The sequence below is a fragment of the Pristiophorus japonicus genome, chromosome 8 (genome assembly GCF_044704955.1).
Source record: "Pristiophorus japonicus isolate sPriJap1 chromosome 8, sPriJap1.hap1, whole genome shotgun sequence".
NCBI lineage: Eukaryota > Metazoa > Chordata > Chondrichthyes > Pristiophoridae > Pristiophorus > Pristiophorus japonicus.
In genome coordinates this window covers 237,244,358-237,262,328 of record NC_091984.1, presented here as the reverse complement: position 1 = coordinate 237,262,328, position 17,971 = coordinate 237,244,358, and the positions used below count along the sequence as shown (strand labels likewise).

General features: G+C 46.7%; 1 protein-coding gene across 8 annotated transcripts in view; it reads left to right on the top strand.

Moving 5' to 3' along the window:
• Positions 1 to 16,449, top strand: part of ep400 (E1A binding protein p400) — a 180,597-nt gene extending 164,148 nt beyond the window's left edge. For 5 of the 8 annotated variants that reach the window (XM_070888131.1, XM_070888132.1, XM_070888134.1 and 2 more), the window contains 6 exons: positions 3,450 to 3,645; positions 6,804 to 6,961; positions 9,087 to 9,233; positions 10,952 to 11,029; positions 11,546 to 11,623; positions 15,068 to 16,449. In XM_070888131.1, coding sequence (XP_070744232.1) covers positions 3,450 to 3,645; positions 6,804 to 6,961; positions 9,087 to 9,233; positions 10,952 to 11,029; positions 11,546 to 11,623; positions 15,068 to 15,337 — 927 coding nt within the window. In that variant the 3' untranslated portion in view covers positions 15,338 to 16,449. The remainder of the gene's footprint in view (positions 1 to 3,449; positions 3,646 to 6,803; positions 6,962 to 9,086; positions 9,234 to 10,951; positions 11,030 to 11,545; positions 11,624 to 15,067) is intronic. The other 3 variants (XM_070888129.1, XM_070888130.1, XM_070888133.1) reach the window with 3 other exon arrangements.
• Positions 16,450 to 17,971: the final 1,522 nt, after the last annotated feature.

The window sequence follows — 17,971 nt, the reverse complement described above, 5'->3', positions numbered from 1 at the left end:
GACCCTCCTGGTTACCTCCTCGAAAAATTCAATCAAGTTAGTCAGACACGACCTTCCCTTAACAAATCCGTGCTCACTGTCCTTCCACCTGCCCCTCTTCATTCCCCAAAACCAAGTCCAGAATCGCCCCCTCCCTTGTTGGGCTTGTTACATACTCTGGACTGACTAAAGAAGTTCTCCTGAATGCATTCTAGGAATTCCGCACCCTCTGTACCATTCATTTACACTTTTTTTCCCAGTTAATATTCGGGTAGTTGAAATCCCCCACTATTGCAGCTCTATAATTGTTGCACTTCGCAGCAATTTGCCCACAAATTTATTCTTCTATCTCCCTCTGACTGTTTGGGGGTCTAGAGTACACTCCCAGTAGTGTGATCGACCCATTTTTGTTCTTCAATTCAACACATATGGCCTTGTTTGATGACCCATCTAACATATCATCCCTCCTCACAGCTGTAATTGTTTCTTTAATACCCCCCGTCCTTTTTTACCCCCCCCCCCTCTCTATCCCGTCTGAAAACCCTGTAACCAGGAATGTTGAGCTGCCATACCTGCCCTTATTTCAGCCATGTCTCAGTAATAGCTATAATATCGTACTCCCAAGTGTCTGTCTGTGCTCTCAGCTCATCTGCCTTATTTCCTATACTCCTTGCCTTGAAGTATACACCATTTAGTATTGCCAAACTCCCCTGTTGTCTATTTTCCAGCCCATGTTTCCTCTGTCTTCCAAATTCACTTTCTACTTTCTGCTGCCGACTTCCAGCTTTGCTTCTCTCCCCACTGAACTATTCTCTGGCTCCCATCCCCCTGCCAAGCTAACTTCTAGCCTCTCCAACAGCACCAGCAAACCCTCCTGTGAGGATACTGCTCCCAACTCTTGAGGTGCAACCTGTCCGGCTTGTACAGGTCCCACCTCCCCCAGAAACGGTCCCAATGCCTCAGGAATCTAAAGCCCTCCCACCTGCACCAACTCTCCAGCCATGCATTCATCTTCTCGATCCTTTCTGACATGAAAGTTAACAAGTTTCACAAGAAAGGATTAAATTACCTGCAGAGTGACTGCTGTGGCTCAGTAGGTAGCAGTTTCACCTCAGTCAGAGGTTGTGGGTTCAAGCCCCACTCCAGAGACTTGAGCCCATAATCTAGGCTGACACTCTAATGTAGTACTGAAGGAGTGCTGCACTGTCGGAGATGCCGTCCTTCAGATGAGACGTTAAACCGAGGCCCCGTCTGCTCTCAGGTGGACGTAAAAGATCCCGCAACATTATTTTGAAGAAGAGCAGGGGAGCTATCCCCGGTGTCCTGGCCAATATTTATCCCTCAATCAAGATAACAAAAACAAATTATCCGGTTATTATCACAATGCTGTTTGTGGGAGCTTGCTGTGTGCTATTGGCTGCCGCATTTCCTACATTACAACAGTGACTGCACTTCAAAAAGTACTTCATTGGCTGTAAAGCCTTTGAGACGTCCAGTGATCGTAAAAGGCGCTATATAAATGCAAGTCTTTTACACGGCTATCTTTTCCACATTAAGGCGACCACCCGTCTGGGTCCAATAACTTTTCAAAATCCTTTCATCCACCACCATTGTCCGGGACTAAGCGTGCGGCTTGCTTTTAACAACACGTTCTACTGATCTAATAAATGTCAAAAATTACATCATTCACAACAAGTTAATGATTTTATGTTTGGTTTGAATCATCGTCTGTGCCCTTTGAGGAATCTGTCCTGCTTTTGTTAAAGTAAACGGTAATGCGTTCGGGGAGCTTGTTATTTTCCTTTTATTATTCTCTCTCGGGTATATGATAACATTTATCAAATATGTGGTAACACGGCCATTGTCAACACAGTCACTAGGGTGTAGGAGAGCATGGGCATTACACTAAACATCCGTAAGACAAAGGTCCTCTACTAACCTAATCCTGCCACACAGCACTGCCCCACGATTAGCAACATCCACGACGTGGCCTTGGACAACGTGGACCATTTTCCATACCTCGGGAGCCTACTGTCAGCAAGAGCAGACATTGACGACGAGGTCCAACACCGCCTTCAGTGCGCCAGCGCAGCCTTCGGTCGCCTGAGGAAGCGAGTGTTTGAAGACCAGGACCTCAAACCCGGCACCAAGCTCATGGTCTACAGAGCAGTGGTGATGCCCGCCCTCCTGTATGGCTCAGAGACATGGACTATATACAACAGATACCTCAAAGCGCTGGAGAAGTACCACCAGCGCTGTTTCCACAAGATCCTGCAAATCCATTGACAGGACAGACGCACTAACGTCCGTGTTCTCGCTCAGGCCAACATCCCCAGCATCAAAGCACTGACCATGCTCGACCAGCTCCGTTGGGCGGGCCACATCGTCTACATGCCTGACACAAGACTCCCAAAACAAGCGCTCTACTCGGAGCTCCAACACTTCAAGCGAGCCCCAGGTAGGTAGAGGAAATGCTTTAAGGACCCCCTCAAAGCCTCCTTGATAAAGTGCAACATCCCCACCGACACCGGGAGTCCCTGGTCCAATACCGCCTAAAGTGGAGGAAGTGCATCCGGGAGGGCACTGAGCACCTCTAGTCCCAAAGCCAAGAACATGCAGAAACCAAGCGCAGGCAGCGGAAGGAGCGTCGGTCAAACCAGACTCCCCACCCACCCTTTCCTTCAACAACTGTCTGCCCTCCATGCGACAGAGACTATAATTCTCGTATAGGACTGTACAGTCACCTGAGAACTCACTTTTAGAGTGGAAGCAAGTCTTCCTCGACTCCAAGGGACTGCCTGTAATGATGATGATGATGGTAACATGGAATATTAGTGATATACCATTCCAAAGCTGAGAGAATCCCCTGGTTAAATCAAGTAAAGTAAATCCCAATATCACTGTCAAAATCAGAGTGTACAATATTATTGCTTGTGAAATCGCACAGGATGCGATTAGGTAGCAAGGATGTAAACTTAAATTTAAAATAATAGGAATATAGAGTGGGTGACAAGAGAAAGAGGGGGAAAAATATAAATTGATGACATTTCAAGTTATTATATAGGTAATTTTGTAATACCGGGTTCATATCGTATTGAGTGTTTATATAAGTTTCATTAATAGGTTCCTCTTACAGTATTAAGCTACTTCGGACTTGTGTTTGATCAGCCATGATCTCATTGACTGGCGGAGCAGGCTCGAAGGGCTGAATTGTCTCCTCTTGCTCCTAGTTCTTATGTTCTTAGTCTTCAGGATCATAGACTGTGAGCTGAAACCTTAAAAAACTAGAACAGCGAGGACAATTTCACAGGAGCCTTATCCACAGGGTTAATGTTACCATTGTGGCTGTATTTGTTTAAAATTATGCTCATTATATGCAGTGTGATGCTATCCATCCCTTGGTGTCAGTGAAGAGTGCTTGGCTTTTATTTGTAAAATGTTTCTATATGTTGTTTTGTTGTTTTCCCAAGGCCAGGGTTTCAACGTCACAGCTTCAAGCCTCGGGGCAGATTCAGACGCAGCCAGCTCAGACTGCCCAAGTTACTCTCACGAAACCACCGGTTGTGTCTGTCCCCACCGCGGTGGTGTCCTCGGGCGTGACGACACTCCCCGTGACTGTCGCTGGAATTAGCGTGGCAATCGGTCAGCCCCAGAAAGGATCAGCAGGTAATTGAGAAACAAATCCCTGTGAATTGAAAGCCATTTCAACTTGTTTCATGAACAGTAGTGTTCGATTGTTTAGATTGTCTCTGGTAGAAATCTGGAATTCTCTTTCCACCAGAAGGCTGTGGATGCTGGGGGATAATTGGAGCTGCCAGGACTGAGATGGAATGGGTTTTGTTGGGTAAGGGAATCGAGGTACATGAAGCCAAGGCAGGTAGATGGGTTTGAGGCACAGATCAGCCATAATCTAATTGAATGGCGGAGCAGACCCGAGGGGCTGAATGGCCTCATCCTGTTCCTATGTTATGCCATAAGAACATAAGAAATAGGAACAGGAGTAGGCCTTTTGTCCTGTCGAGCCTGCTCTGTCATTCAGTGAGATCATGGCTGATCTTTTCCCTCAACTCCACTTTTCTGCACTGTCCCCATATCCCTTAATATCCAAATATCTATCGATCACTGACTTGAATATACTCAAAGACTCAGCCTCCACAGCCCTCTGGGGTAGAGAATTCCAGAGATTCAACACCTTCTGAGTGAATAGTTTCTTCTCATCTCAGTCCTAAATGGCTGACCCCTTATAACATAAGAACATAAGAAATAGGAGCAGGAGTAGGCCATATGGCCCCTCGAGCCTGCTCTGTCATTCAATAAGATCATGGCTGCTGATCCGATCATGGACACAGGTCCACTTCCCCGCCCGCTCCCCATAACCCCTTATTCTCTTATCGGTTAAGAAACTGTCTATTTCTGTCTTAAATGTATTCAGTGTCCCAGCTTCCACAGCTCTCTGAGGCAGCGAATTCCACAGATTTACAACCCTCAGAGAAGAAATTCCTCCTCATCTCAGTTTTAAATGGGCAGCCCCTTATTCTAAGATTATGCTCCCTAGTTCTAGTCTCCCCGATCAGTGGAAACATCCTCTCTGCATCCACCTTGTCAAGCCCCCTCATAATCTTATACATTTCGATAAGATCACCTCTCATTCTTCTGAATTCCAATGAGTAGAGGCCCAACCTCCTCAACCTTTCCTCATAAGTCAACCCCCTCATCTCCGGAATCAGCCTTGTGAACCTTCTCTGAACTGCCTCCAAAGCAAGTATATCCTTTGGTAAATATGGAAACCAAAACTGCACGCAGTATTTCAGGTGTGGCCTCACCAATACCCTGTACAACTGTCGCAAGACTGCCCTGCTTTTATACTCCATCCCCTTTGCAATAAAGGCCAAGATTCCATTGGCCTTCCTGATCACCTGCTGTACCTGCATACTATCCTTTTGTGTTTCATGCACAAGTACCCCCAGGTCCCGCTGTACTGCAGCACTTTGCAATCTTTCTCCATCTAAATAATAACTTGCTCTTTGATTTTTTTTTCTGCCAAAGTGCATGACCTCACACTTTCCAACATTATACTCCATCTGTCAAATTTTTGCCCACTCACTTAGCCTGTCCATGTCGTTTTGCAGGGTTTTTGTGTCCTCCTCACACATTGTTTTCCTCCCATCTTTGTATCGTCAGCAAACTTGGCTACATTACACTCAGTCCCTTCTTCCAAGTCGTTAATATAGATTGTAAATAGTTGGGGTCCCAGCACTGATCCCTGCGGCATCCCACTAGTTACTGGTTGCCAACCAGAGAATGAACCATTTATCCCGACTCTCTGTTCTCTGTTAGTTAACCAATCCTCTATCCATGCTAATATATTACCCCCAACCTCGTGAACTTTTATCTTGTGCAGTAACCTTTTATGAGGCACCTTGTCAAATGCCTTCTGGAAATCCAAATACACCACATCCACTGGTTCCCCTTTATCCACCCTGTTCGTTACATCCTCAAAATTCCAGCAAATTTGTCAAACATGACTTCCCCTTCATAAATCCATGCTGACTCTGCCTGACCAATTCTATGTTTGTGCCAATGAATAGCAAAAAGCATGTGGTGGTCCTCTTGGATCACTTCAGTTGGAATCGAATGAACATTTTACTGGTAGCAATCCCGCTGCCGTGCGGGAAGGTGCAGGGTTTGAACCCTGCTCCTCCTCTTGTAGGTCCCCCCAGGTCACGCATTACTCTCCAATGCTGTGGTTACTCTCTGCTCCCGCGTGGCTCAGTGGTGGCCAGCCCCTACCTCCTAAATAACAGAGACCCCCTAGCACCCCTCACCATGGCTGGCAAACGTCGAACCCACCCTCACTGCTCCGGTGCTGCCAAACCCTCCCCGGTGCCGCAGCTCCCTGCGCACCACCCCCCCCCCCCTCTCCCCCGCCCCCATCACATCGCTGTCACGCTCCAGCCCCTAAACTCCCAACACACTCTTCTGGAGCTGGTAAACCTCAATTCCCACTGCATTCAAACGCCCGTTCTGTTTCCCCCTCCCCGCGCAGTACTGACAGATACCACGTCCGAACCTCCTCCACCCCAGATCTGGGGCAGCTGTGGTTCCAAGCCTCCTTCCTTAGCCGCAGAGGACGGGCATTCTAGGCTTGTGCAATAAATGCTGGCGTTGCCAGCGATGGTCACATCCCGTGAATGCATTGTTTTTTAAACCTTTAGCCGTTCAGACCCCCGCCCCTCAGGAGTATCTCGTACACCCCTCCTAGCCTTAGACTCCAGACCCCACGTACTCTCACCAGCTGTCTATATTTAAGGAATTGTCATTGTGAACAGTTGTTATCGCCACCACCTCCTGCATCACCCTGACTTCTAACCCAGCACTTTTTGCCTTAGTGTGTGTCCTAGGTGTAATGTATTTGCTTCATGGAATCTTCGCCGAAGAATTCATAGCAACACATTGGTATTAAGAACTAGTTAGTTTATTAACAAAGGTTTAACAATCACACTACACGTTACTGATTCATCCACTCCTCTCACAACTGCATACGTCATCGTGGATGACCTCGACCCAACAGACTGGGGTTTTATTGAGTCTTGTCAACATCACGTGACTGCCTAAGCCACTCACAATGCAACAGCTCTACAAACTTGTGAGCATGCTCACAGATGCATACATTATGTGAGAGAAATTGATAGTTGGAGGCAATAACCCGTTATTTTTATGAAAATGAATAAGAACTAAATGATTTTGTGTTGTCAATTGAAGTAAGTGTCATTTCAGGACTGCATATGTCCCTGTATCTAACCCGGTCTCTTGACTCTCTGCAGGAGGGCAAACAGTGGTGAAAACTGCCATACCACCGCACTTCTCTCAAATGCAAGTGCAGCAACTTCTGAAACTCAAGCAGCAGCAGCAGAAAGCAGGCCAGTCCCAGGTGACACAGGGACAAACGGTGCAGGCTGCAGCAATCACTGCGCAGCAGAAGGTATGAATGATCCTCCAGCCTTTAGCACCTTCACTGGATGTTCTTCAATTGTTACTGGGGGTAGGAGAAGGACCTGGATTTACATAGCGACTTTCCCGACCACCGGACGTCTCAAAGCGCTTTACAGCCAATGAAGTACTTTTGGAGTGTAGTCACTGTTGTAATGTGGGAAACGCGGCAGCCAATTTGCGCACAGCAAGCTCCCACACACAGCAATGTGATAATGACCCAGATAATCTTCTTTTTTGTTACTTTGATTGAGGGATAAATATTGGAGATAACTCCCCTTTATTTAAAATAATGCTATGGGATCTTTTATGTCCACCTGAGAGAGCAGACAGAGCCTCGCTTTAACGTCTCATCCGAAAGGCGGCATCTCCGCCAGTGCAGCGCTCACTCAGCACTGCACTGGGAGTGTTGGCCTAGATTTTTTTTTTTTTGAGTTCCTGGAGTGGGACTTGAACTCACAACCTTCTGACTCAGAGTCGTGAGTGCTGCCCACTGAGCCACGGCTGACACGGGAGGACAAGAAGCCCTTACAGCTTCTGGTCATTTACTTTCTTTTCTCTTTTCCTCCATGCATGTCTGCTGGTGACACAAGTAGGAGACCCGATGTTGATAGCTCATCGAGCTTAGCTCTGAGCGGGGATGTCCCACAGCAGAGGGGTCAATAACCAGGGGGCGTAGGTTTCAAGTAGTTGGTAGAAGGAGTAGAGAGGAGTTGTGGATAACCTTTTTCACCACAGAGGGTGGTGGGGGCCTGGAACTCACTGCCTGAAGGGGTGGTAGAGGCAGAAACCTTCACCACATTTAAAAAGTACCTGGATATGCACTTGAAGTGTCGTAGCCCTGCAGGAAAGTGGGATTAGGCTGGGTAGCTCTTGGTCGGCCGGCGCGGACATGATGGGCCGAATGGCCTACTTCCGTGCTGTAAATTTCGATGATTCTACATTCCACCCTTAGTCTTTGCTGAGAGTTAGCTAGTCTCAATAACAACAACTTGTATTTATATAGCGCCTTTAACATAGTGAAACCTCCCAAGGCGCTTCACAGGAGTGTTGAGATGAACAATTTGACACCGAGCCACATAAGTAGAAATTATCGCAGGTGACCAAGAGATTGGTCAAAGAGGTAGGTTTTAAGGAGCGTCTTAAAGGAGGAAAGAGAGGTAGAGAGGCGGAGAGGTTTTAGGGAGGGAGTTCCAGAGCTTGGGGCCCGGGCAACAGAAGGCACGGCCACCGATGGTGGAGCGATTATAATCAGGGATGCTCAGGAGGGCAGAATTAGAGGAGTGTAGACATCTCGGGGGGTGGGGTTGTGGGGCCGGAGGAGATTACAGAGATGGGGAGTGGCGAGGGCCATGGAGGGATTTGAAAATAAGGATGAGAAATGTGAAATCTCAGCTGAAGTGAGTGAGGGAGGTAGGGAGGGAGGAGAGCATCGGCTGGCGCTCCTGGTCCTGAAGGCTATCCAGTGACACCTGTGGGGATGAGGCTGGAGCACCATGTCCTGGGGGTGGCCAGCAGACACTCACTGTTGAGGCGAGTGCACAATAATGGCCACTCGGAGCTAGCGGTGAGGGGGTGGGGGTTGTGTGGCTACCTGAAAAATCAGCGAGGAAAAGAGAGGTCCACTTCACTAAAACACGAGCAAAAATACTGCGGATGCTGGAAAACTGACATCAAAAGAGAAAATGCTGGAAACACTCAGCCAATCAGTGAGCATCTGTGGTGAGAGAAGCAGTGTTAATGTTTTGGGTCGATGATCCTTCTACTCTGAGTCTGTGTCTCTCCACAGATGCTGCCTGGCCTGCTGAGTGTTTGCAGCATTTTCTATTTTTATTCCACTTTACGCTGCTGTAGGTGAAGATTAGAGTATGTCCGGGAGTTTGTGGGGGGGGGGCTTCTTGCAGACGGGTCACTAGACATAATTTCCCCCATTTTGTTTTTGTTGTGGATTGGACTTGTGGAAGACTAGAGCTGTATCTTATTCTGCACCAACCTTTAACTGACGGAATCGGCGGAGCTGAGGCTGGGCCTAGGGCTGCAGAAGGGTGTGTAGAGGTGCGCGGGGCGGGGTAACGATTGCCTTCTGATGCGTGTCTGTGATTTGCATCCCGCTTCAGATAACGCAGCAGGTCACGGTGCAGTCACAACAACAGCAGCAACAGAAAGTCACTTATACCACCACCCAGCTCCAATCGGGAATGAAGCCACAGTTCCTGAGTGCTCAGAAGCAGACAGGAACACAACAGATGCAGGCACAAATTCAGGTAAATAATGCCAATGTTACGGTGGTGTATTGGTTCTGTTACTGGACTAATAATCCAACTTGAGAATTTAAATCATCTGAAAATGTAAAGATGCGAACAGTAAAAATGACTGAAGCGGTTGGATTGTTGTTTAAAAAAAAAAACCTTGGTTTTACCCATTCCCTTTAAAAGAAAGTTTTGAATTTATATAGAGCCTTTCATGACTACTGGATGTCTCAAAGCACTTTAAAGCCAATTAAGTACTTTTGGAGTGTAGTCACTGTTGTAATATAGGAAATGCGGCAGCCAATCTGCGCACAGCAAGCTCCCACAAACAGCAATGTGATAACGACCAGATAATCTGTTTGTGATGTTGATTGAGGGATAAATATTGGCCCCAGGACACCAGGGAGAACTCCCCTGCTCTTCTTCGAAATAGTGCCATGCGATCTCTTACATCCACCTGAGAGAGCAGACGGGGCCTCGGTTTAACGTCACATCTGAAAGACTGCCCCTCCGACAGTGCAGCGCTCCCTCAGTACTGCCCCTCCGACAGTGCAGCACTCCCTCAGTACTGCCCCTCCGACAGTGCAGCGCTCCCTCAGTACTGCCCCTCCGACAGTGCAGCGCTCCCTCAGTACTGCCCCTCCGACAGTGCAGCACTCCCTCAGTACTGCCCCTCCGACAGTGCAGCGCTCCCTCAGTACTGCCCCTCCGACAGTGCAGCGCTCCCTCAGTACTGCCCCTCCGACAGTGCAGCACTCCCTCAGTACTGCCCCTCCGACAGTGCAGCGCTCCGTCAGTACTGCCCCTCCGACAGTGCAGTGCTCCCTCAGTACTGCACTGGGAGTGTCGGCCTACATTTATGTGCTCAAGTCCCTGGAGTGTGACTTGAACCCACAACCTTCTGACTCAGAGGTGAACGTGCTGCCCGCTGAGCAATGGCTGACTTTAGAGAAGGAAACCTGCTGTCCTTACCCGGTCTGGACCTATATGTGACTCCAGTCCCGCACCTGCCCGCTGAAGTGACCTAGTAAGTCGCTCAGTTGTATCAAACTGCTATGGTTCAGTACATAGGCCATTGCCACCTTCTCGGGGCAACTAGGGATGGGCAATAATCGCTAGACATGCCCACATCCCAAGAATGATTTTTTAAAAATGTTTTGATGGCCGTCTCTGGGAGGGTTATAATTCTGTCCCTTTTACCTTTACAAGAAGCAGTTGATTATGATTCAGTGTATTTGAATACCTGAATCTCTGGCAATAGTGCTGAGAGCCTGTAACACGCGCCTGGGGTCCCAGTAGATTGAGCCACATCTTGCTGCTCACTTTATTGCGACCTGTAATGTATGCACAGGCTTGTAGAACAAAATAGTTGTAGAGCTGTTGCACTGTGAGTGGCTTAGCCACTCAAGACTCAATAAAACCCTAGTCAGTTGGGTCTCGGTCATCCACGATGAGCTATGCAGTTGTGAGTCTGATGGATGAACTGGTAATGTGTCGTATGATTGTTAAAGCTTTGTTAATAAACCAACTAGTTCTTAATAGCAATGTGTTGGTACGAATTCTTAAGCAAAGAACCCATGTAGCAAATACATTACATGGTCCACCTTTGTGTTGCAAAAATAAATGAAATACTCTTGAAACATGTGTTCTCGTATTACGAACGGAGGCCAGTACACTAAATTACTGTCCTGACGCTGATTTGTTTTGTGAAAACATGAATATTATCTTAACAGGATTCTTCATCTTCAGCTGATACCTCGGGCGTGTTCATCGCACGGTTGTTAAGTAAACAAAGTGGCTTTAATAGATTAGTAAGTTGAAAATCATTATTAATTTACTCTAAAGTTTGCAAACTTTAGTTTTCAGGTGATTGACGGGACGACTGTGTTCTGTAACCGGAGTTTGCACTTCTCACCTGTACTTCACATTCACAAACGCACACTGAACCTGATAAAGTGATGCTCTCTAGTATCACTGATCGCTTTAACAGCCCATTTACATTACATCGATACAAGGCGGGTTTGTTTCATGCTGATGCTAGCGATTCGTGGTTTTGATCTGGAGTCTTACTTTGCTTCTTTCCAGAGTCCGGTTGGACTCTCGATCTACACAACAATGTTCTGCCCAACTCTTACCATTTCCTCTCTTTCTCGTTGCCCCCTTAAAAGCACAAATGTAATTTGTTAACATTACTCCTGTTTTCTTTTTACAATTTTACACTCCTCTATTGACTGCAGAAGAAATAATTCTTTAACGTACCTGAAATCATGCATGCTTCGAAACCGTAAAGGATGAAAAGGTTGAAATAAACTGCTGTTGTTCAATAGGTTACAAAACTTCCTCAAATGGTTCAACAGCAAGCAACGGTGGGGAGTATCCAGCAGATGGGAGCGACAGCCCAGCAGGTACCCTTCCCCTCCTCCTGCGTATCTACTCGCTCTGCACGGATGAAGCTATCCGATGTTTCATATCTTCTGTCTGCTGCTACATTTCCACGGTGTACAAGAAGTCGTCTGCCGTTGTTCCCTCCATCCGTTTCCCCTCCTGCCTGCATTTGCCTCACGCTTCCCGTTCTGATTACCTGCCACACGCTTCTCCTTCCGCTCCTCTGCTTCCCGCAATGTGCAGACCCTGTTTCGCGACGGGTTGAGGAAGGGAATGTCGAGAAAAGCAGTAAAGGCCCAGACTTGATTCTCGATCATTCAATGATGCAGCTCGGAAGGGAGGCCATTCGGCCCATCGCGTCTGTGCTGGCTCTGTGACAGAGCGATCCAATCAGTCCCGCTCTTTCCCGGATTTTTTCCTTTTCAAATATTTCTCCAATTCCGTTTGAAAGTTACTATTGAATCTGCTCCTACCGCTCCCTCAGGCAGCACGTTCCCGATCACAACAACTCGCTGCGTAAGCACATTCTCCTCATCGCCCTCTCTGGTTCTTTTGCCAATCGCCTTAAATCTGTGTCCTATGGTTACCGTCTCTTCTGCCAGTCTCTCCTCATTTACTCTTGTCAAAACCCTTCATGATTTTGAACACCTTGATCAAATCTCCTCTTGACTTTCTCCACTCTAAAGAGAATGGCCCCAGTCTCCTCTGCACCCTCTCCCAAGATCTTGACATCCTTCCTAACGTGTGGTGCCCAGAATTGGCCACAGTACTCCAGCTGGGATGTGCCTGGGCCCCACTGTTCGACTGGGCTGGCTATGTGGGGATGACGGGTGGCAACCCATGTCTCCTTGTTCTGGATTGTGACCCTCAGCGGAACGTTAGTGGGCAACGTCTCCGTGCATAAACCAAATGTACAGCACAGAAACAAAAGGTCCATTCCACTACCCCATCTCACCCTATCAACATATCCTTCTATTCCTTTCTCCCTCATGTGAAGCGCTTTGAGACCTCCTGGTGTCATGAACGGTGCTATATAATTGCAAGTTCTTTCTTAACGTAACCCTCTATTCCCTTCTCCCTCGTGTGTTTATCCAGCTTCCCCTTAAATGCATCGATACTATTCACCTCAACCCCTCCCTGTGGCAGCGAGTTCCACATTCTCACCGCTCTCTGGGTAAAGAAGTTTCTCCTGAATTCCCCGTTGGATTTATTAGTGACTATCTTATATTTATGGCCGCTAGTTTGGGACTCTTCTCTGTGTCTACCCTATTGAAGCCTTTCATAATTTTAAAGACCTGTATCAGGTTACCCCTCGGCCTTCTCTTTTCTCGAGAAAAGAGGCCCAGCTTATTCAGTCTTTCGTGATGGTTATAACCTCTCAGTTCTGGTATCTTTCTAGTAAATCTTTTTTTGCACTTTCTCCAGTGCCTCTAATATCCTTTTATATAATATGGAGACCAGAACTGTTCACAGTACAGGTACTCCAAGCATGGTCTAACCAAGTCTAACATAACTTGCTGCAATTGTTTGGAAATTTTAATCTTGACCAGCATCTCCTTTTTGTGCTGCGGATCGTTGATTCTCTGGTCATTTGCTGACTTAGATAAAATACCGAACACTGGACACCTAACTCTTCAAATCTATCCAGATTAAACTCTCAGTCTATAAAGAATAAACCAATCTAGAGAAGCACCACTACAAATGCAAAATGCTACGGATGCTGGAAATCTGAAATTCAAAACAGAAAATGCCGGAAAACCTCAACCACAATGTACCCTCTAATTTTTTCCCCCGTTCCTGTAACTGGCTGCGTGGCCCATTCACGTTTCCCCGCACGCGCAGTTTCTTCCATTGGAGAGCTGGTGAGCGGCCTGCACGGGACTTCCAGCTCAGCGGGCCGGGCAGCATCTGTGGAGAGAGAAGCAAAGTTAACGTTTCAGGTCGATGACAAACGGCAGCAGGGCTAATTGTGCAGCTATATTTGCTGCCAGTTAGCCCTTCTCATTCAGTTTTCCTGCTCTGCTTAGGGTGAGGACAGTCTGAAATTTAAATTTGATTTGCAAAAACTTGAATTTATGTAGTTTTGCATAGTATATACAGCACAGAAACAGGCCATTTGGCCCATCGGGTCCATGCCGTTGTTTATGCTCCACACACGCTTGCTGTGCACCAGTATTTTGTGTCTGTCAAATTAGCAGAATTTGATCCAATCAGTTGACAGCTGATCAGTAAACGACCTCCATTTTTTTTTTTGATTGCCAAATCTAAACTGTAATGTTGAGCATCAGTATTACAGTCATTTGCCTCCTTCAGTATCTCGGGTAAATAATTAGTATTATCTCCGCTTGGCTCAGAGGGTAGCACTCTGAGTCAGAAGGCCCAGTATTCAAGCCCCACTCAAGAACTTGAGCATATATTTTAGGCTGACATTTCAGTGCAGTACTGGGGGAGTGCTGCACTGTCAGAGATGCTGTCTTTCAGCTGAAGCGTTCAACCGAGGCCCCGTGTACCTGCTTGGGTGGGCACAAAACGATAAGGGAGTCGAGGGTTATAAGAACATAACATAAGAACATAAGAATTAGGAACAGGAGTAGGCCATCTAGCCCCTCGAGCCTGTTCCGCCATTCAACAAGATCATGGCTGATCTGGCCGTGGACTCAACTCCACTTACCCGCCCGCTCCCCGTAACCCTTAATTCCCTTATTGGTTAAAAACCTATCTATCTGTGACTTGAATACATTCTATGAGCTAGCCTCAACTGCTTCCTTGGGCAGAGAATTCCACAGATTCACAACCCTCTGGGAGAAGAAATTCCTTCTCAACTCGGTTTTAAATTGGCTCCCCCTTATTTTGAGGCTGTGTCCCCTAGTTCTAGTCTCCCCTACCAGTGGAAACAACCTCTCTGCCTCTATCTTGTCTATCCCTTTCATTATTTTAAATGTTTCTATAAGATCACCCCTCATCCTTCTGAACTCCCAACGAGTAAAGACCCAGTCTACTCAATCTATCATCATAAGGACACCCAGGGACCCAGGAAATGGAGTTGAGGCCAAAATCAGATCGGCCATGATTATATTGAATGGTGGAGCAGGCTCGAGGGGCCAGGTGGCCTACTCCTGCTCCGATTTCTTATGCTCTTAAAAGATCGTGTGGCGCTACTGTGCAGGGGAGTTCTCCTCGGTGTCCTGGCCGACACTTACACCTCGCCCAATATCATTAAAATAGAATATCATGTCATTTATCTCATTGTGTTCGTGGGAGCTTGCTGTGCACAAATTGGCTGAGCTTTTGTCTACAATTCAACACTGAGCATACATCGAAGGTAGTTTGTTGGCTGTAAGGTGCTTGTGGAACAGCCCGGGGACGTGAAAGGTGCTACATAAATGGAAGTTATTGTCTAAATGAGCCTCTTTTTAATCTCTCTCTCTCTCTCTCTCTCTCTCTCTCTCTCTTTATTTTTGTAGGTCCAGGCACAGCCACAGACATTGACGCTGTCCCAGGCAGCTGCAGGCCAGCAGGTCCAGGTGATTCCCACCACTGCCACTGCTCAGGTGGTGCAGCAGCAACTGATTCAGCAGCAAGTGGTGACAGCGGTCTCCCCTCAGATCCAGAGCCCAACCCCCCAGAGCCCACCGCAGCCAGCCACGAGCTGTGACACGCAGGGACAGCCAGCGAAAGTGCAGGTGCGAACTGCCCCTACTGTCAGGCTGAAAGCCCCGGCCAAACCCAACTGAGCTTAGCTGAGCGAAGCCAGGAAGCCCACCACGAAAGAATGTGCTTGCAGCATTAGCTGGACTGTGCTAAGAACAAGTTTGTTTTGACTCCGTTGTGTAATAGCCAATGTATAGAAAAAGCTGACGTCACACACTTCACCAATATCATTTAATGTTGAATCTTGGGTGTTAATGTAACATGTTGATGCACAGCAGAAACTCTGTAAATCTTTTTAAAAAGATGATCCTAAGGTTTAACCTCGGTCGTCTTGTACATAGTAATTTCTCCCTGGCACATTTTTAATGTGCCCCTGTATTTGTTAATTTCAGAAAGTGGATGTTCTTGGCATGTGTTCAGTATTTGTAAATCCATAACGTAGTTGGATGAATGTTGAGTACTCAACTGTAGTATTTTTTTTTCATTACGTGAAAGTTGGAAAGAAGCCTACAGCAACGAACTTCAGAATAAGTTGCATTTGACATTCCTTATCTCGAGAAAGACACGGATGTTTATTAACAAACTTTTGATACCAGGTTTTGTATTTTTGTTAATTCTTTTCATTGCGCATTCATGGTCCAGGATTTGTTTTAAAGTGATGTTTATTTTTATTCTGTATGTCTATGCACATTAAAAATGCAATCTATGCTACAAAGTTATTTCCTCTAGTCTTAGTGTACATGTTGTACAGTATTTGTTATGGTTTTGCATAGCACCGTGTTATAATCATCCTTGACCCTATCCTTGAAAGTGATTATATATATCCTACTGTGATCGGCAAAGAAAAACTGATTAAGAATAGAATTGTATATAAACTTTTTGTTGGGTCACTCAGTGGCATTACCTTTAATCTTTTCCTTTGTTGAACCAGATGTAGATTTTTTTTTTTAAAATAGTCGTATTTTTGTTACATGCGGTAAACTTGGTGAAGGGTGACGGAGAAAGTTTCAGTGACGGCCCAACATAACTGAGACCAAAGGGAACGAGTTTTAAGTTTTCAGCAAAGGTGACCGGACTGTTGATTTCCAATAATACTGTTTGAAATTACTGTTACTGTCAAAATATACCATATTGTTAGTTGTATCCATAAACCACTGCTACTACATTGTAATAAATTAACATATTTGTAAATGCATTACACCCGTTCTTGATAACTCATTTGAAGAATATTTTTTGCAATTGTATTTTACTTTTGAGAGTAATATGCTGGATTTCCGAGGTTTGCAGAAAGGTGGCCTTTTCAGATGTCCATAAGACCCCTTCCCATCCTGTAATATTCCTAAATCAACAACAGCAACTTGCATTTATATAGCGCCTTTAACGTGGTAAAACATTCCAAGGCGCTTCACAGGAGTGTTATCAAACGAAGTTTGACATCGACCCACCTGGGACAGGTGGGAGGTAGCTTTCAAGGAGCGTCGTAAAAGGAGGAAAAAGAGGCGGAGAGGTTTAGGGAGGGAGTTCCTGAACTTAGGGCCGAGGTAGCTGGAGGCACGGCCACCAATGGTAGAGCGAAAATAATCTGGGATGCGCAAGAGGCCAGAATTGGAGGAGCGCAGAGATCTCGGAAGGGTAATGGGGCTTTAGGAGATTACAGAAATGGGGAAGGATGAGGCCATGAAGGGAATTGAACACATGGATGAGAATTTTTAAATCGTGGTGTTGCCGGACTGGGAGCCTCTCTTGTCATTGACACAAGTTGTGCGGATGGTGAGAAGCCAAATCTCAAAACAGCTTCTCCTGTGGTCTTTGTGGCTCAAGTGAAATGTGTTCCTGAAAGTGTTGGATCTCGGTACCTGCCAGGTTTCACATTCTCGGTGAAGATGGCCACCGTAGCTTAGCCCAAGCAGTGTCCCCCTCGGTTGTAATGTTGCCTCATTTTAGTTCTACCAGCAGAAACACAGCAGGAATAGCACCAGTCCAATGCCGCAGCTCTTGGTGCGCATCGAGAACCGTGGAGCAGAGTGAGATCGTGTTGCATTGTGGACACCTGGGAGTCCCTGGCCAAAGACCACCCTAAGTGGAGGAAGAACATCCGGGAGGGCACTGAGCACCTCGAGTCTCATCGCCGGGAGCATGCAGAAACCAAGCTCAGGCAGCGGAAGGAGCGTGCGGCAAACCAGACTCCCCACCCACCCTTTCCCTCAACCACTGTCTGTCCCACCTGTGACAGGGACTGTAATTCCCGTATTGGACTGTACAGCCACCTGACTCACTTTTAGAGTGGAAGCAAGACTTCCTCGATTGCGAGGGACTGCCTATGATGATGACTGACCCAGATTTGGGAATGCTCCTGTGTCCTGTTTTTAAGCTTACCGCTCAAACATTGAGTGGAAAAAAATTTGTTGTGTTTCAAAGTGAAACTTTGTGACAAGTTATCCTGCACCATCTGCCAGACCTGAAATGTGGTTTGGTTAGTGTTGTAGCTGCGATCTCTGCTTTCACCTGCCACTGATCCTAAAGATTACACTCTCATCACCTGTGTTATGAATTTGGGCAGAATGGAGCCAGGCTATTGCCACCATTCTCTAATAACACCTTTAGTGCATGCGTGGGATTTCAGTCTTGGGCTGCACGAGATCATGCCACATTCCTTTAAGCACATGACTACCATCGGCTTGAAACTTGCGATCGACAGCTGATCCGTTGGTCCTCGT